The sequence below is a fragment of the Hyperolius riggenbachi genome, chromosome 10 (assembly GCF_040937935.1).
Source record: "Hyperolius riggenbachi isolate aHypRig1 chromosome 10, aHypRig1.pri, whole genome shotgun sequence".
NCBI classification, from domain to species: Eukaryota; Metazoa; Chordata; class Amphibia; order Anura; family Hyperoliidae; genus Hyperolius; species Hyperolius riggenbachi.
The window spans coordinates 69580718-69599120 of NC_090655.1; the positions used below are offsets into that span (position 1 = coordinate 69580718).

The window sequence follows — 18403 nt, forward strand, 5'->3', positions numbered from 1 at the left end:
GTGTGCCGTTGTTTGCATAATCACCAGGCCAGCCCCACCCCCCTGAGGACCATTTAAATGTCACCCTCCAGATGAGCTGATGTTGCATCAAGGTTTGGAGCTTGGCATGGTGAGTGGTGTTTTGGCTGCTCTTCTTTGTTATGCTCAGTACTGTTGTAGCAGACTGTGTAAGATGCTTTGGGCTTTGTATTTGCTGCTTTTCTTAAAGAGGAACTGTAGTTAAAATAACATAATGAATAAAATTGCTTCTTTTTTACAATATTAATTTATAGATTATTTAGTCAGTGTTTGTCCATTGTAAAAATCTTTCCTCACCCCAATTTACACTCTAAAATTTATCACAGGCGGCAACATCTCTAGTTCTGCCAGGTGATCTGTATGGAATGTTCATTACTGATAGTTTAATGCACAGAGGGAGATATTGCTTGACTGACAATTGGAAAAACTATTTCCCACAATGCGACGAGGTTCACAGACAGCAAACTGTCAGGACCATAGTCATGACATCACACTGTGGGAGGGGTTTCACCAAAATATTAGCCACACAGTCTCCCCTGATGATCTATTTGATTCGATCATTCGATAAAGGTAAACATATCTTGTGGGAAAGGCTGTATCGGCTACTGATTGGGATGAAGTTTAATCCTAGGTTTAAGCCCCTTTTTAAGGTAGCTACAAACATTACAATTGTTTTTTTCCAATTCGACAAAAACGATCCAATTTTTGGGTTGATTGAAAATTCTGAGGAAGTTATTTGAGGTACCTTTTTTGTTTGAGATTGACGCAATTTCACAAAAAAAGATTGTACTGTGTATGGTGAAAAGTTGGTTGGATTGAAAAACCTTTCACACATTTCACTTTTTTCAGCATATTGTTTTAAAACGTGACATCTCTGTACATCTATCAGTATCTCATGCCATCAACATTCTCTGTTTAGCATTACAATTACCACAGAACACCACATTGCTACTTACAGGGGGATGTAACATCTCTGTACATCTATCAGTATCTCATGCCATCAACAATATCTTATGCCATCATCATTTGCTGTTTAGCATTACAATTACTGCTGACAACACACTGCTACTTACAGGGTGATGTAACATCTCTGTACATCTATCAGTATCTCATGCCATCAACAATATCTTATGCCATCATCATTTGCTGTTTAGCATTACAATTACTGCTGACAACACACTGCTACTTACAGGGTGATGTAACATCTCTGTACATCTATCAGTATCTCATGCCATCATCATTCTTCGATTAGCATTACAATTTCCACCGAAGCTCCCCTAACTGCATTATAATGAAACTATGCCTAACCTTGGAAGTACAGGAAGTGTGCTTTATTAAACATTCACTGGGTGCCACTCTGCTATTCTCTGGTAATGCTAGGTCCAACTTATGCCTCATGAATATATATCACTACCTTTATCCCCTTTAACTATGCAATTGCATAATCTACCATGTATACTATGTCATGTCATCTTTGAAAAATTGCACTAAGCATATATATATATATATATATATATATATATATATATATATTGCTAGTAGTGATGGCAGCTAATTATGATTGTGCAAAATTTAAAGTGGACCCATGTTAAAAATACAAGATTTCAGAAATAAAATCTATTACCTAAATTATAATAATAAATAGCAGTCTTTTTTCAGCTGCATGATGACAAATCTAAAATAATTTACATTTATTGGAGGAACCCCTCCCTTCCTTTCATATTGCCGGGACAGAATTCGGCAAACTGGTGGAGTAGGTGTTGCCCGGCAAAGGAGGAATTGCTAATGGCTGCCACCTGTATAACCCTAGTTATGAAAAGAGAAGGGTGAAAAGCATGCACTGAAATGCTCATAGGCGAAGGAGTGTTTAATTATCTTTGTATGTGTCAGAGTTGTGCAACTAAATATTTTGAATTAAAAAAAATGTTTGGTTTGGGTCAGCTTTAAGTAAATTTTTGCAATTACGCCTATACATAATTACAAATTCTTAATGCAATTGATTTGCGTAATTTACGCGTAATTTTGTGCTGCTGACTTTGGCGGTGAATAGCAACCCCCCCCCCCCCCCCCCCCATACGTGTATTGCTATCAAAATTGCTACATATGTTAAGGAGAATAGTGGGTTCAAGTTAAAAAAGACCTTGTCGTTTTTGAAACAAAATCGATCTTAAAAATGCAAAGAAAAATGGTTTTAAACTCAGAAAAATTACAGTTTAAAAACCATTTTTCTTTTCATTTTTAAAATCGATTTTCTCAAAAACTGAAAAAAAAAAATTCTTGACTTGCACCCAATATTCTCCTTAACTTATGTAGCAATTTTGGTAGCAATAGCATGTATGGGGGGGTGGGGGAGCTTTGCTATTTACCGGCAAAGTTGGCACGAAATTATGCGTACATTCATGTGTAATTACGAATGCTTACAATTACATACAAAATGAATTACGCTTTTCCCTGAAAATTTGATGTGTAAATTACGATGCGTAAATGCGAATTACGCATATGCGTAACTTCTGCCTATCACTAGCTAGGAGGAAAACCTCCCACTTTAGTAAAACTTGTACCTTTTTTTTGTATACTCGTGAAAATGTATAATGTAAATCGATTACGCTTTTTCTGCACCAATAAAGCCAGCTTTTTGTAAAAAAAAAAAGTGAACCGGAAGCGAGGAAGCTTGCTTCAGGTTCGATACTCACCTATGGCAAGGCTCTGGATCCCATAGAACTTTCCTGGTCCTCTCACGGTGCCCTCATTTCAGCGATGTTACCTTCAGGACTCCTCATCAGTCTTCGGAAGCACTCATGTCCAAATCATTTTAGTGGGTGCATCCGTGCTGCTCATGCACAAGCCCAGCAGGGACGGAGAGACTAATTCAAGATACTGCTCAAATGTTCATTTGTATGTTCTGTGATCGAGCATACCATTTTACAAGTAGAGTGTTTGGTATTTTGTTTTTATTGGAAAGTGTAAATGGTATTTAAAGGAGTTATCAGGATAAAATTAAGAAAATAAGTGCTACTTACCCGGGGCCTCCTCCAGCCTGCGCAGTCCGCTCCGGTCCACATGGCGGTGATGACAGCACCGTTGGTGGTCGGCCTGATGTCATCGCCGGGGACCGGGACGGAGCTGTGGCGAATGGCTGACTGCAGAGCTGCGGCGACGGACATGCTGGGAGCTTGGGGCTGGAGAAAGCCCCGGGTAAGTAGCACTTATTTTCTTAATTTTATCCTGATAACACCTTCAAAAGGGCTGATGGTAAAGCTCACCCTCCGTACCTTTGTGATTGTTTACATGTTACCAGTACAGTAGCTGCACCTTGCAGGATTTGTACGTTGTGCCAAGGTTAACTAGTGATGACTGGTCCTCTTTTCTGAATGTTACAGATGATTGGGAAGCTGTTACTGGTGCTCGCTACTGTAGCAGCCATTAAAGGTGAGTGCCCCTCCTCTGTTCCCTTACATGGCGGGAGGGTAGGTGTCTGTACTGTCAGAGAGGAATGTTACTCCTCTATATCCTCACATGGAGGGAGGGTAGGTGTCTGTACTGTCAGAGGAATGTTACTCCTCTATATCCTCACATGGAGGGAGGGTAGGTGTCTGTACTGTCAGAAGAGGAATGTTACTCCTCTATATCCTCACATGGAGGGAGGGTAGGTGTCTGTACTGTCAGAAGAGGAATGTTACTCCTCTATATCCTCACATGGAGGGAGGGTAGGTGTCTGTACTGTCAGAAGAGGAATGTTACTCCTCTATATCCTCACATGGAGGGAGGGTAGATGTCTGTACTGTCAGAGAGGAATGTTACTCCTCTATATCCTCACATGGTGGGAGGGTAGGGGTTTGTACTGTCAGAGAGGAATGTTACTCCTCTATATCCTCACATGGAGGGAGGGTAGGTGTCTGTACTGTCAGAGAGGAATGTTACTCCTCTATATCCTCACATGGAGGGAGGGTAGGTGTCTGTACTGTCAGAGAGGAATGTTACTCCTCTATATCCTCACATGGAGGGAGGGTAGGTGTCTGTACTGTCAGAGAGGAATGTTACTCCTCTATATCCTCACATGGAGGGAGGGTAGGTGTCTGTACTGTCAGAGAGGAATGTTACTCCTCTATATCCTCACATGGAGGGAGGGTAGGTGTCTGTACTGTCAGAGAGGAATGTTACTCCTCTATATCCTCACATGGAGGGAGGGTAGGTGTCTGTACTGTCAGAGAGGAATGTTACTCCTCTATATCCTCACATGGAGGGAGGGTAGGTGTCTGTACTGTCAGAGAGGAATGTTACTCCTCTATATCCTCACATGGAGGGAGGGTAGGTGTCTGTACTGTCAGAGAGGAATGTTACTCCTCTATATCCTCACATGGAGGGAGAGTAGGTGTCTGTACTGTCAGAGAGGAATGTTACTCCTCTATATCCTCACATGGAGGGAGGATAGGTGTCTGTACTGTCAGAAGAGGAATGTTACTCCTCTATATCCTCACATGGAGGGAGGGTAGGTGTCTGTACTGTCAGAGAGGAATGTTACTCCTCTATATCCTCACATGGAGGGAGGGTAGGTGTCTGTACTGTCAGAAGAGGAATGTTACTCCTCTATATCCTCACATGGAGGAAGGGTAGGTGTCTGTACTGTCAGAGAGGAATGTTACTCCTCTATATCCTCCTCAAATGGAGGGAGGGTAGATGTCTGTACTGTCAGAGAGGAATGTTACTCCTCTATATCCTCACATGGTGGGAGGGTAGGGGTCTGTACTGTCAGAGAGGAATGTTACTCCTCTATATTCTCACATGGAGGGAGGGTAGGTGTCTGTACTGTCAGAGAGGAATGTTACTCCTCTATATCCTCACATGGAGGGAGGGTAGGTGTCTGTACTGTCAGAGAGGAATGTTACTCCTCTATATCCTCACATGGAGGGAGGGTAGGTGTCTGTACTGTCAGAGAGGAATGTTACTCCTCTATATCCTCACATGGAGGGAGGGTAGGTTTCTGTACTGTCAGAAGAGGAATGTTACTCCTCTATATCCTCACATGGCGGGAGGGTAGGTGTCTGTACTGTCGGAGAGGAATGTTACTCCTCTATATCCTCACATGGAGGGAGGGTAGGTGTCTGTACTGTCAGAGAGGAATGTTACTCCTCTATATCCTCACATGGAGGGAGGATAGGTGTCTGTACTGTCAGAAGAGGAATGTTACTCCTCTATATCCTCACATGGAGGGAGGGTAGGTGTCTGTACTGTCAGAGAGGAATGTTACTCCTCTATATCCTCACATGGAGGGAGGGTAGGTGTCTGTACTGTCAGAGAGGAATGTTACTCCTCTATATCCTCGCATGGAGGGAGGGTAGGTGTCTGTACTGTCAGAAGAGGAATGTTACTCCTCTATATCCTCACATGGAGGAAGGGTAGGTGTCTGTACTGTCAGAGAGGAATGTTACTCCTCTATATCCTCCTCAAATGGAGGGAGGGTAGATGTCTGTACTGTCAGAGAGGAATGTTACTCCTCTATATCCTCACATGGTGGGAGGGTAGGGGTCTGTACTGTCAGAGAGGAATGTTACTCCTCTATATTCTCACATGGAGGGAGGGTAGGTGTCTGTACTGTCAGAGAGGAATGTTACTCCTCTATATCCTCACATGGAGGGAGGGTAGGTGTCTGTACTGTCAGAGAGGAATGTTACTCCTCTATATCCTCACATGGAGGGAGGGTAGGTGTCTGTACTGTCAGAGAGGAATGTTACTCCTCTATATCCTCACATGGAGGGAGGGTAGGTGTCTGTACTGTCAGAAGAGGAATGTTACTCCTCTATATCCTCACATGGCGGGAGGGTAGGTGTCTGTACTGTCGGAGAGGAATGTTACTCCTCTATATCCTCACATGGAGGGAGGGTAGGTGTCTGTACTGTCAGAGAGGAATGTTACTCCTCTATATCCTCACATGGTGGGAGGGTAGGGGTTTGTACTGTCAGAGAGGAATGTTACTCCTCTATATCCTCACATGGAGGGAGGGTAGGTGTCTGTACTGTCAGAGAGGAATGTTACTCCTCTATATCCTCACATGGAGGGAGGGTAGGTGTCTGTACTGTCAGAGAGGAATGTTACTCCTCTATATCCTCACATGGAGGGAGGGTAGGTGTCTGTACTGTCAGAGAGGAATGTTACTCCTCTATATCCTCACATGGAGGGAGGGTAGGTGTCTGTACTGTCAGAGAGGAATGTTACTCCTCTATATCCTCACATGGAGGGAGGGTAGGTGTCTGTACTGTCAGAGAGGAATGTTACTCCTCTATATCCTCACATGGAGGGAGGGTAGGTGTCTGTACTGTCAGAGAGGAATGTTACTCCTCTATATCCTCACATGGAGGGAGGGTAGGTGTCTGTACTGTCAGAGAGGAATGTTACTCCTCTATATCCTCACATGGAGGGAGGGTAGGTGTCTGTACTGTCAGAAGAGGAATGTTACTCCTCTATATCCTCACATGGAGGAAGGGTAGGTGTCTGTACTGTCAGAGAGGAATGTTACTCCTCTATATCCTCCTCAAATGGAGGGAGGGTAGATGTCTGTACTGTCAGAGAGGAATGTTACTCCTCTATATCCTCACATGGTGGGAGGGTAGGGGTCTGTACTGTCAGAGAGGAATGTTACTCCTCTATATTCTCACATGGAGGGAGGGTAGGTGTCTGTACTGTCAGAGAGGAATGTTACTCCTCTATATCCTCACATGGAGGGAGGGTAGGTGTCTGTACTGTCAGAGAGGAATGTTACTCCTCTATATCCTCACATGGAGGGAGGGTAGGTGTCTGTACTGTCAGAGAGGAATGTTACTCCTCTATATCCTCACATGGAGGGAGGGTAGGTGTCTGTACTGTCAGAAGAGGAATGTTACTCCTCTATATCCTCACATGGCGGGAGGGTAGGTGTCTGTACTGTCGGAGAGGAATGTTACTCCTCTATATCCTCACATGGAGGGAGGGTAGGTGTCTGTACTGTCAGAGAGGAATGTTACTCCTCTATATCCTCACATGGAGGGAGGATAGGTGTCTGTACTGTCAGAAGAGGAATGTTACTCCTCTATATCCTCACATGGAGGGAGGGTAGGTGTCTGTACTGTCAGAGAGGAATGTTACTCCTCTATATCCTCACATGGAGGGAGGGTAGGTGTCTGTACTGTCAGAGAGGAATGTTACTCCTCTATATCCTCACATGGAGGGAGGGTAGGTGTCTGTACTGTCAGAGAGGAATGTTACTCCTCTATATCCTCACATGGAGGGAGGGTAGGTGTCTGTACTGTCGGAGAGGAATGTTACTCCTCTATATCCTCACATGGCGGGAGGGTAGGTGTCTGTACTGTCGGAGAGGAATGTTACTCCTCTATAGCCTCACATGGAGGGAAGGTAGGTGTCTATACTGTCAGAGAGGAATGTTACTCCTCTATATCCTCACATGGAGGGAGGGTAGGTGTCTGTACTGTCAGAGAGGAATGTTACTCCTCTATATCCTCACATGGAGGGAGGGTAGGTGTCTGTACTGTCAGAAGAGGAATGTTACTCCTCTATATCCTCACATGGAGGGAGGGTAGGTGTCTGTACTGTCAGAGAGGAATGTTACTCCTCTATATCCTCACATGGAGGGAGGGTAGGTGTCTGTACTGTAAGAGAGGAATGTTACTCCTCTATATCCTCACATGGAGGGAGGGTAGGTGTCTGTACTGTCAGAGAGGAATGTTACTCCTCTATATCCTCACATGGAGGGAGGGTAGGTGTCTGTACTGTCGGAGAGGAATGTTACTCCTCTATATCCTCACATGGCGGGAGGGTAGGTGTCTGTACTGTCGGAGAGGAATGTTACTCCTCTATAGCCTCACATGGAGGGAAGGTAGGTGTCTATACTGTCAGAGAGGAATGTTACTCCTCTATATCCTCACATGGAGGGAGGGTAGGTGTCTGTACTGTAAGAAGAGGATATGAATTCTGTTTGACATTGCACAGTGGTGGTGTGGTAATGGGGGAGTAGACAGGGCCTGATTTTGGGAAAGGCCACAAAGGCCCAGGCCTTGGGAGGCTGCAGCTCAAGTGGTCACGTGGATGTGAAATAGGGTTGGTTACATATGAAAGAGGAGGCAGTAAATGGGGAGCAACACATGAAAAAGGGAAACTGATTACCGGCAATTTCCCGACGTTTGCGGCCGCGATTTTGCTATGCTATGCACTGCATAGCAAAATCGCGGCAAATATCGCTCCGCGCCGCGATCGCGTTTCAGGCAAAAACAAATCGCGGTAGTGGAAATACCCTACCGCGATTCCTATGTTATTTAGCAAACCCTAGCGATTGTAAAATCGCTAACGGTTTGCGATTTTGCGATTCCGCTAGCGCAAACGCGCTAGTGGAAAAGGGCCCTAAGAGGTGGGTGTCACTTCTCTGTACCATCACATGGTGGAAGGTAAGCATGACAATGGCAGCTTCTATCAGTGATTTAGCTTCACAGCAAACAAACATAGATTTCTGAGGCTATTACGGTACTTTTTACCTTTTGTTGGCTATCGCACAATCCCACCAAAACAAAAACAAAAACAAAAAAACATATCCTCACTAAAATCCATCTAAATGACCAGTGACATAGTCATTGAGCTTCTCTGAGCCTGGTCCCCAATGTCTTCCAAGGAGTGCCGTTTAGGAGGGGGATGGGGTCTATACAGCCACCAGCTTGCTATACCCTATTTCAAACCCTTGCTTCTATCCTCCCTTTCTCTAATGTAAGGGGGAAGCCTTTAGCTCTTTCCCCGTAGTAGGTGAAGTGGCATGAAGGATTGTGGGAAGCACTATCCAGGGGCGTAACTACAAATTATGGTCTCCTCCAGCAAAACTTTGATGGGGTCCCTCAATGTTCACAATCTCTCCTTTGCCTTTTCTTGGTGACCTTGACAATAGGAGAGCCTATCTTGCAAGGGTCATGAAACAAGTGTGGTCATCAGGATCTTCATACCCATAACATGTGTAGCCACAAAAACACCTGATCTGGAGTATCAGAGAAAGGGAAGGTTAGCAGTTGGGGCCCTCCCACACCTCTGGGCTCCCCTGCAGTCGAGGGGCTTCTCCCCCCTAGTTACGCTCCTGGCACTATGGTCAGCCTGATACTCAACCTCCCTTCAGTATTTTCCTATGGATGGAGTGTGGCCTAACCAACCACTACGGCAGCCCCTTCTATACTGCTGGTGTAGAAAATGAGTAACAAAGCTATGATGTATGTAGTTGCATTGATCTATGCTTATGATATTTTATATTTCATGACAGTGGAATTTTCCTTTTACTCTAGAATGGCACAATCTCTGGCGAGGCTTTAAAGGCTCCCTGGGCGGCACCTGTCCCCCACTTGATGGCCCAAAAGCTTTGCCAAGTCGCGCTTCATTGCGCGCGCGTGGCTCGGCCGCAAACACGCACCTGTGGCGCTCCCATGGCTGGTAGTGTTTTGTCCCAGCGCACTAGTGCACAAGCGCAGAATGCTCCTAGCCACGGGAGTGCAACAGGGGAGCGGCGCATGAGCGATGAAGCGCGACTTGGCCGAGCTTTTGGGCCATTCAACGGGGGACAGGAGCCATTAGAAGAGACAATCGGCCTCAAGGGGGCTTAAGGGAGCTCCAGGTAAGTATGGAACCTAAGACTTTTGTTAATTTCCTGGGATGCGAGAGAAGCCCTACCCTATCGGAATCCACAGAGTATGAAAGGCTGAGAGATTTATCACTTTTCTGTCTGTGGAAAACTAAAAAGAGGAGGGGGGGGTGAGTTTTTTTTTCTGGAGAAGGGTGGGAACAAAGCAAAAAATACATTTTTCAAAAAGACCTTGTAGTTTTTGAGAAAATACATTTTTGAAATGTAAAGAAAAAATGTTTTTTAAACTCAACTACAAGGTCTTTTTGAGAAAAAATATTTTTTCCCCTGTTCCCATTAATCCTCTTAGTATAAATAGCAAATTTGTTGATCATAGCATGTATGGGGATTTTCACTATTGACCGCTAAAGTCGGCACAAAATTAAGCGAAAATTATGCGAAACTGCAAAATTACGGTTCTTGACTACATTTACAAACCAAACTAACTACGTTTGTACCTGAAATTTCGCATTATGATTTTGCATCGTAATTTACTCGTAATTGTAAATTACAATGCGAAATTCGCGCTCATCGCTATAGTCTGGAGTTACACTTTAATATGCTCAGAAAGCCCTACAAAAATCGCACGGTGCCTCCGGTAACGTAATATGGCTGAAAATTTACATGGATTGGGTGACCTGACCTGACAGGGAAGATACTGATCAGGTCAGGCTACTGACCCCCACAGTGTTGAAATGGACAACTGTGTACTCAGATCCAAAACAAACTTTTATCAATGCTGTGCAGGATCTATAGCCAGATCTTTTCTGTAGCTAGGTCACTTTGCCCTGATATTAGCATCTAAAGCGTAACTTTAACTAAAGTACTAACCACAGTAACTACTAATAGGTTGCATACATCCTAGGTTCTCAATGTGTGGTACGTGTACCCCAGGGGTTACTTCTGATGGTTCCAGGGGGTACTCAGGCTTGATATACTTACCAAGAATAACAAATTTAGAGTTTTAGAAAATGCTAAATCTTATTCAAACAACTCCAAATTAGTATTTTAGCTCATTAAAAGCAATAGTAAATGTTTAGAAATTGTTTAGAACCAATTATCATGTACTATAATTAAATGTATATTTGTTAAGGGGTACTTGTGAAAATGTTTACTATGCTGGAGGGTACTTGGTGAGCACAGGGTTTTAAGAGGGGTACATACCAATAAAATGTTGAGAAACACTGGCATACATAATGATGGCTTTTCTACACATAATAAAACTATTTTTTTAATTTGTACCTTGTGTGTAAATCTCCTCAACCTCCATGAGATACTTGGAGAAAAAACAAACAAACATTAAGACGGACCTGAACTCAGAACTTCTCGCTGCTCCTCTGTTCTAAAAGATAAGCAACAGCATAATAACCTTAAAAGAAAAACATTTCTTTATAACAGCTGATACAAATCTTGCAATAAATCCTCAGTGTGTCTACTTCCTGCTTTCATGGAAACAGACATAGGGTTAACACCCTGTGTTTACAAATTAGCTGCTCTGCTGAGGCAGCAGAGATTCCTGAGCTGGCCCACTGAGAGATCGAACTACAGTGGTGATTAGTCACAGATGAGGGGGAATTAGACAGGCTAAACTCTCTAAATACATACAGGGTGCATTTCTCTCTGTTTTCCCGCTGTCCTGTGCAAGAGTTCAGGTCCACTTTAACTCCATTATACCCCTTTGCAAACTTTCTTATGAAATTAGAGATGGTCCACTTTAATAAAATATGGAGCTTGTGGATTGATTTTGACAAAGTATTTTCCCAGGTGATATTTTAGCATCCTATCAATAAAATTAGGGCTGGATTTTTGGAAAGGCAACAAAGGCCCGGGTCTTGGGTGGCTGTAGCCCAAAGGGGCACCTGGACATGGAAGAAGGGCTGCTAGATATGAAAGAGGAGGCTGACAAATGGGGAGCAACACATAAAAAAGGGAAACAGATACCCAAGAGAACTGTTCCTGAAAGATAGGGGGCTACAGTACATGGATGATACACATAAAAGAGGGGAGTGACTGGATAGTGTAATGGTTAAGGGCTCTGACACAGAAGACCTGGCTTCAAATCTTAGCTCTTCCTGTTCAGTAAGCCACCAGTAAGGAGTCCTTGGGCAAGACTCCCTAAAACAGCTACTGCCCACTGAGCGTGCCCTAGTGGCTGCAGCTCAGGGGCATAGCTAAGGTTGCTTAGCGCAGCTGCCTCTCCCCCACATGTATGAGAGGCGGCTTGCTGGCCACCTGAAGTGCCACCGCTTTTCTCTCTCCCTCTGCAGTGGAATGAGTAAATGTTAATAACACTAGAAAACTCACCAGCTCTGACGTTCCGGAGATGACATCCTCTCTCCTCTGTTACCAAAGAGAGGATGCTGGGCACGCTGCAGAGGACAGATGATGGCATCATTGGAGCGTTGGAGCCAGTGGGTCTTCTGCTGTTGCATCTGGCTATGTAGAGGGGGACACATCTGGATATCTAAACAGGGGAAGGGGTTACATCTGGCATCTATATGGGGGCACACTGGCTATGTGAATGGTGAAGGGGGCACATTTAGCTATCTAAACTGCATTTGTACATTTGGCTCCACTCATGACCATGCCCGCATTCTGATATGTGGTCACACCATTTTTTTTTCGTGGGTGGGAGCAAAAACTGCCTTTATCTCCGGGGGCCAAAATCCCTAGCTACGCCTCTGCTGCAGCTCTGGCGCTTTGAGTTAGCCAGGAGAAAGTGTAATATAATTTTTATTCGTCTTGTCTTGTTGCACATGAAAGGGGAGCCACAACTGATTAACATATAATCATTCACCGGTACTTCATTTTCTGCTCTTCTTTTGCATGTCCAGCGGAAGAGGTCTGCTATGGCACTCTGGGCTGCTTTACTGATGGTCCACCATACTCCATAGGAAGACCTTTCGCCCCTTTGCCGTGGCCGCCAGAGAAGATTGGTACTCAATTCTTTCTTTTCACCAGGAGAAGTCAGCGTCGGTTTGAGGTATGTTTAGTTCTTACAGCATTAGAAAACACTTGCCATGTTTGCATCTCATCATGCAAAAATTTCCACTTTCCTGAAAAACAAATAAGGCTCGATTTTATATACTTGTCGTACAGCCAGGGGCGTATCTGGTTAATACAGCGCCTATGGAAAACACTGAAATTCTGCCCCCTCGGTGAGACGGTGACCATCTTGCTCCATAATAACAGAGCTTCTTTTTTTTACAATGATACCAGTCTCCTCAGTCTAAGTAGCAACCAGAGCAGTGTTAAACTGGGAGCTGGAAAAGCTGAGGAAATCCACTTGCTGGTCAAGCAGCAGTAATCAGGTGTTGCTGCTCACAGTGAAGACTTTCAGCAGGTTTTTTTGAGAGTGGTAACACAGGGTTACTGCTGCTTAGCCAGCAGGTGGATTTCCTCAGTTTTTTCATCTCCCAGTCTGACACCGCCCCACAGTATGGGTTGCTAGAGTTAGCCCCCCCAAGTATTAGTAACCAGAGGTAGCCAGAGGTAGTTAACCCCAGTATAGGTAGCCCCCAGTTTAGGTTGTCCTCCCAAATTATATAGTCAGAGGTGTCTCCAGGGTACAAGAAGCCTTCTTTAGCATAGGTAGTAAGAGGTGTCCCCCAGTATACGTAGCTCCCCAAAATAGATAGTGACAGGTTCCTTCCCTGTATAATGTAGCCCCTCTAGTATATGTAGTGAGAGATGTCTCCCAGTATAAGTACACCCCCCTTTCCCAGTATAGGTAGAGAGATGTCTTCCAGTATAAGACCACGTACAAAAGTCTGAGAGGCATCCCTCAGTATGGTGGTGGGGCATAAGGGAGGAGGGATCAGTCATAGCGCCCATGGTGATGTGGTGCCCATGGCACAAGCCATGCCTGCACCCCTATAGATACGCCTCTGCGTGCAGCAGATAGAGTGTGGGGTCTTTAACCACTTAAAGACCCAGCCTTTACCCCCCCCCCCCTTAAGGACCAGCGCTGTTTGATGGGATCTGTGCTGGGTGGGCTCTGCAGCCCCCAGCACAGATCAGATTGCAGGCAGAGCGACCAGATCGCCCCCCTTTTTTCCCCACTAGGGGGATGATGTGCTGGGGGGGTCTGATCGCTCCGGTCTGCAGGCATGTTGCGGGGCCAGGGGGGCACCTCAAAGCCCCCCTCCATGGCAAAATTCCCCCAGCAGCGCCGTGCAATGTAAACAAAGGAGACAAATGTCTCCTGCGTTTACATTTAGTCTGCGAGCCGCGATCAGCGGCTCCAGGCTATTCACGGAGACCCGCTCCGTGATCTAACAGGAAACGGCCGCTCGCGCGAGCGGCCTCTCCTGATTAATTAGGGAGGCACCTGGCGACGCAGATGTGCGTCGCTGGTCCTCCAGCTACCACTTTGCCGCCGCACGGTATGAGTGTGCGGTCGGCAAGTGGTTAAAGGATAACTGCAACTTGACCTGAAATTAAATCAGTCCATGAGTAGCACAATATGCACTCCTACATATTTTTTTTTCCTTACTGCATTTTGGGTGGCTGTTTTGCTCTCTACAAGACATACCTATATTGCTCTACAGGCATTTCAAGTCGGCCATGAAAGGGCCAGATTTGCTACTAGGCACTGCTACTTAAGATTTTGGCACCCACATCTGTAGTGGCAGTTTAGGCCCATGGTGTTTTTTGAAATGTATTATGATGCTATGGTGCATGTGGACAGAGATGTTGGGATCAATAGTGGCTGTCTTGGACAGTAGGGTCTGCTAAAGCATGTTTGAAGGCTAATGGTGCCTGATGACAAATATTTAAGGGAAACTGGTGGCTAATGACAGAGATTTTGGGGGTCCACAGTGGCTACTGACAGTAGTGTGAAACAATTCTGTCTACTGACAGAGATGGTGAGCTTATGGTGAGTTCTGATATAAATAAAGAGCCCAAACTACGTGCGGGCAGCAATGGTAACAATGGTGATGGCAACAGAGATGGTGGGTTTATGGACTGACAGAGATAGGGTTGGTGAAGGACAGGTTGGTCATGTTGGTGCCTACAGAAATAAAGACTCATGGGTGGTGCCATTAGAGATAGGCGGTCCATAGTGGGTCCTGACAGAGATAGGTATCCATGGTGGGCGCTAACCGAGATTGGTAGGCCATATTGGCTATTAAGATAGACTGAGGCAAGCTGCATGCTGAAAGAATAAGAGACCCAGGTTAGTTACGGAAAAGTCCATGGGTGGCTGGCTGCTAACAGTGATGGAGGAGCAGGGGCCCGAAAGGACTTCTGAAAAGAGGAAGGGACCAGGTTGCCTGCTGCTAACAGAGATGGTGGATGTGGAGCTGCATTTTTCAACAAATTCCTGCTGCCATGATACCGCATCAGACCTTCGGTTCACAGACATCTTCCTCTCTGCCACCTCCATTCTCAGCAATTGGTCAGCAGACCAGGGGACAGATACCTGGGATGTGGTGGGTAGTAGTCATTTCACATCATCATAATTTTGCATTGTAGTTTGCAATTACAATGCAAAATCGTAATGTGCAATTTTGGGAAAAATCATAATTCAGTTTTTAAATGTAATCAGGAACCATAATTTCGCAATTTTGCATAATTTTGTGTCAATTAAAGTGGTTAATAGTGAAGCTCCATAGATGTGACTATCACCAAAGTTGATACATATGTTATCGGGAATAGTAGGAACAAGTTAAAAACATTTTTCAAAAAGACCTTAAGAAAATCGATGTTAAAAATGAAAAGGAAAAATGAAAAGGAAAAATTTTAATTTTTCTTAGTTTAAAAAACATTTTTTCCTTAGCATTTTTAAAATTGATTTTCTCAAAAACTACAGTCTTTTTGAAAAATTATTTTTTTACTTGTTTCCACTACTCCCCTTAACTTACATAGCAGTTTGGGGGCTTTGCTATTAACCGCTAAAGTCGCCACAAAATTATGCAAAATTTAGCATATTTATGCAAAATTAGGAATAATTTACACAAAATCAATTGAATGTCCAAATTGCAATTACGTATGACCATAACTGCTAAGATGTCTGCAAAATTTTCATGTAATCAATAGATCATCACTAGTGAGTAGGGTAGATTTGGAAGAGTGGTTGGAGGATGCCACAGCAGCAGGAAGAGATGGTTGTAATCTATGGTTACAGCACGTAGAGAGATGACCAGCACATCAGCACAGAAAATGACCAGGATGCAAGCACAATCTCATGGCTTCACATACAGCGTGCCTCCGCCGAAACAAAACTTCCAGACAACTTGAAGAAAAGAGAGATGGCGGGCACCGATGCTAGTATACCATAAAACTTTTATTGGCATCAGATGGTAAACCAGAGGAGACCCCCGATGGAGAGCGCTCCCCTCTACCTTACAGCTGTTTCACAACAGATGTTGTTTCCTCAGAGGCTAAGCGGGGGTGCAGAGAGGCCGGTGACTGCGCCATATTCACGCTCCGTCTTGTATCTGAGCAGTGCGTCTGACGTCACCTGCCGCTCCTCCCACCGTGCGCGGCAGACCTCCCCCTTCCAAACACGCACATAGAATAATACACGTGCCGCCGAAGCTTACGTCTAACCTAGAGGTGGGCAGGACACAGGCTGGCCTATCACATCCCACCATTCACGAGTGATGCTAATGCCAGCCTGTGTGTATCCCCAATTCACTCCTCCCCCCGTGACCATAGCAACCTGCAGCAACATGTTAAACACTAGGAGGAGGAAATCTGCCGCGCATCAAAACCAGGCATAGGAGGCCGGAGTGCGGGCGGAAACTGCATAATATATCTTATCTGGTTTACCATCTGATGCCAATAAAAGTTTTATGGTATACTAGCATCGGTGCCCGCCATCTCTCTTTTCTTCAAATGGTTGTAATCTATGTTTGCCACTTTTGCACCACTGTGTGGCCCGAAGGATCGAGCTCAATCCTGATGAGCTTATGTACCTAGCTTTAGTAGTGGAGGGTGTTAAGTGTTGGATTGTTCAGTAGGCAAATAAAGAAAGAAATGGTTGTTTGGTGAGCTTGAGTTCCCAGCCTTTCACAGACTTCTTTTTTCTCTATTGGCTTCGTTTTGTTGAAGTGGTGAATAGTGATGGTCATGTCTAATGCTGGGTACACACTATGAGATTTTCTGGTCGATTTACTATCAGATCGATTATTTCCAACATGTTCGATTTGCTTTCCGATCGATTTCCTATTAAGGTGCACGGAAATCGATCGGAAAATGCTCAGAAATCGATCGAAAAAGCAAATCGGACATGTTGGAAATAATCGATCTGACAGTAAATCGACCAGAAAATCTCATAGTGTGTACCCAGAATAATGCTGAATACACACGATGCGTTTTTGCGGTCGATTCGCATCGGTTCGATTATTTCCAACATGCTCGATTTGGATTTCGATCGTTTTTGCCGTCGATTTGCATGTTAATGATGCCAAATCGACGGCAAAAACGATCGAAATCCGAATCGAGCATGTTGGAAATAATCGAATCGACGCGAATCGACCGCAAAAACTAACACAAAAACGCATCGTGTGTATCCAGCATAGGAGAACTCATGGAGAAGCATGTGATTGTTTGATCAGCTGATAGATTTGCAAAACAGAGACTTACATAGCTATCACCTAACCAAACTGATCACATGCTTGTCCATGAGTCTTTCTAGACATTACCATCACTAGCGAGGAATATTATGCTGAATGGGAATAGTCCATTGTAGGCCCGGATACTCGAACATAGACAGTAACAGAACTAGGAGAAGCTTGCTGATTTTAGAAACTAAAAATTGCAATAAGCCTTTAACCTCTGCTCGGGACGGAAATCCGCAGCTCACAGCGGTAATCCCATGCCTGAGTGAGTGATATGCAGGAGCTGCTGCAGATCTCTCTGGTACATTTTTTTGCCTTGTTTTTAGGGTTTAAATTTTTTGGAAAAAATTGCACTGCGTTTAGACCCTAAATCTTGAAATAATCATAATGCATGGAAGGTTAAAGGGAATCTGATCTGAAGTGAAAATAAACTTATGATATGAGTTGTATGTGTAGTACAGCTGAGAAATAGAACATTAGTGGCACAGATATAAGTCTCATATTGTTTCCAGTAAAGGGAGAGTTAAAAAAAACTTTACTTGTTATCTATGCAAATGAGCTCTCCAACTAATTTAGTCAGAGAGCAGTGCTACTTTCTGAAGCACTTACACATCAAAGAAACAGTAAAAGACAACTTCAGATAAGATTTTACTACAGTGAAGTTCAAAGGTTCATTAGCTCTGCTCTATTTCATAGTTTAAAATGCAGAGTGTACGGTAGTTTGTAAACTGCAAATATTAGAGAATGATGCAATGTTATAAAAAAAGACTTTTTTTTTTTTGCTATTAATGTTCTATTCATCATCCGTACTACACATACAATTCACTAAGTTTTTTTTTTTTTTTTCCTCGCTTCAGTGCCTTTTTAACTGTCACTTATTATAACTACGGTAGAGATATCAGATTACAGTGAATTGCTGTGGTTGCATCAAATTTTTTAAAAAAGTCCCTTTTATGTTGGTGTAGCTACAATGTAATTTTTTTTTTACCCTTCTAGATTGTCACCTCGCAAAATGTGTCTTCATCAACCTTCAGCTCTAATCTGAGGTCTATATTTATCATCCATGGTTTCCTAAGTAATGGACTTGATGGGTGGATTGTGAACATGTGTAAGGTAAGATGTCCGCCTTTCCAAAACTGTCAGTGGGCATTTTCTGGGCATTTTCCTTTCTAAAGAAAAA

The 18403-nt window shown here is 44.1% G+C and overlaps 1 protein-coding gene across 1 annotated transcript in view; it reads left to right on the forward strand.

The window, feature by feature from the left end:
* LOC137536678 (pancreatic lipase-related protein 2-like) overlaps positions 1-18403 on the forward strand; it is an 83836-nt gene that overhangs the window by 13270 nt on the left and 52163 nt on the right. The window contains exons 3-5 of the mRNA XM_068258914.1: positions 3399-3447; positions 12490-12638; positions 18220-18336. Of these exons, the coding sequence (XP_068115015.1) occupies positions 3399-3447; positions 12490-12638; positions 18220-18336 (315 nt within the window). The remainder of the gene's footprint in view (positions 1-3398; positions 3448-12489; positions 12639-18219; positions 18337-18403) is intronic.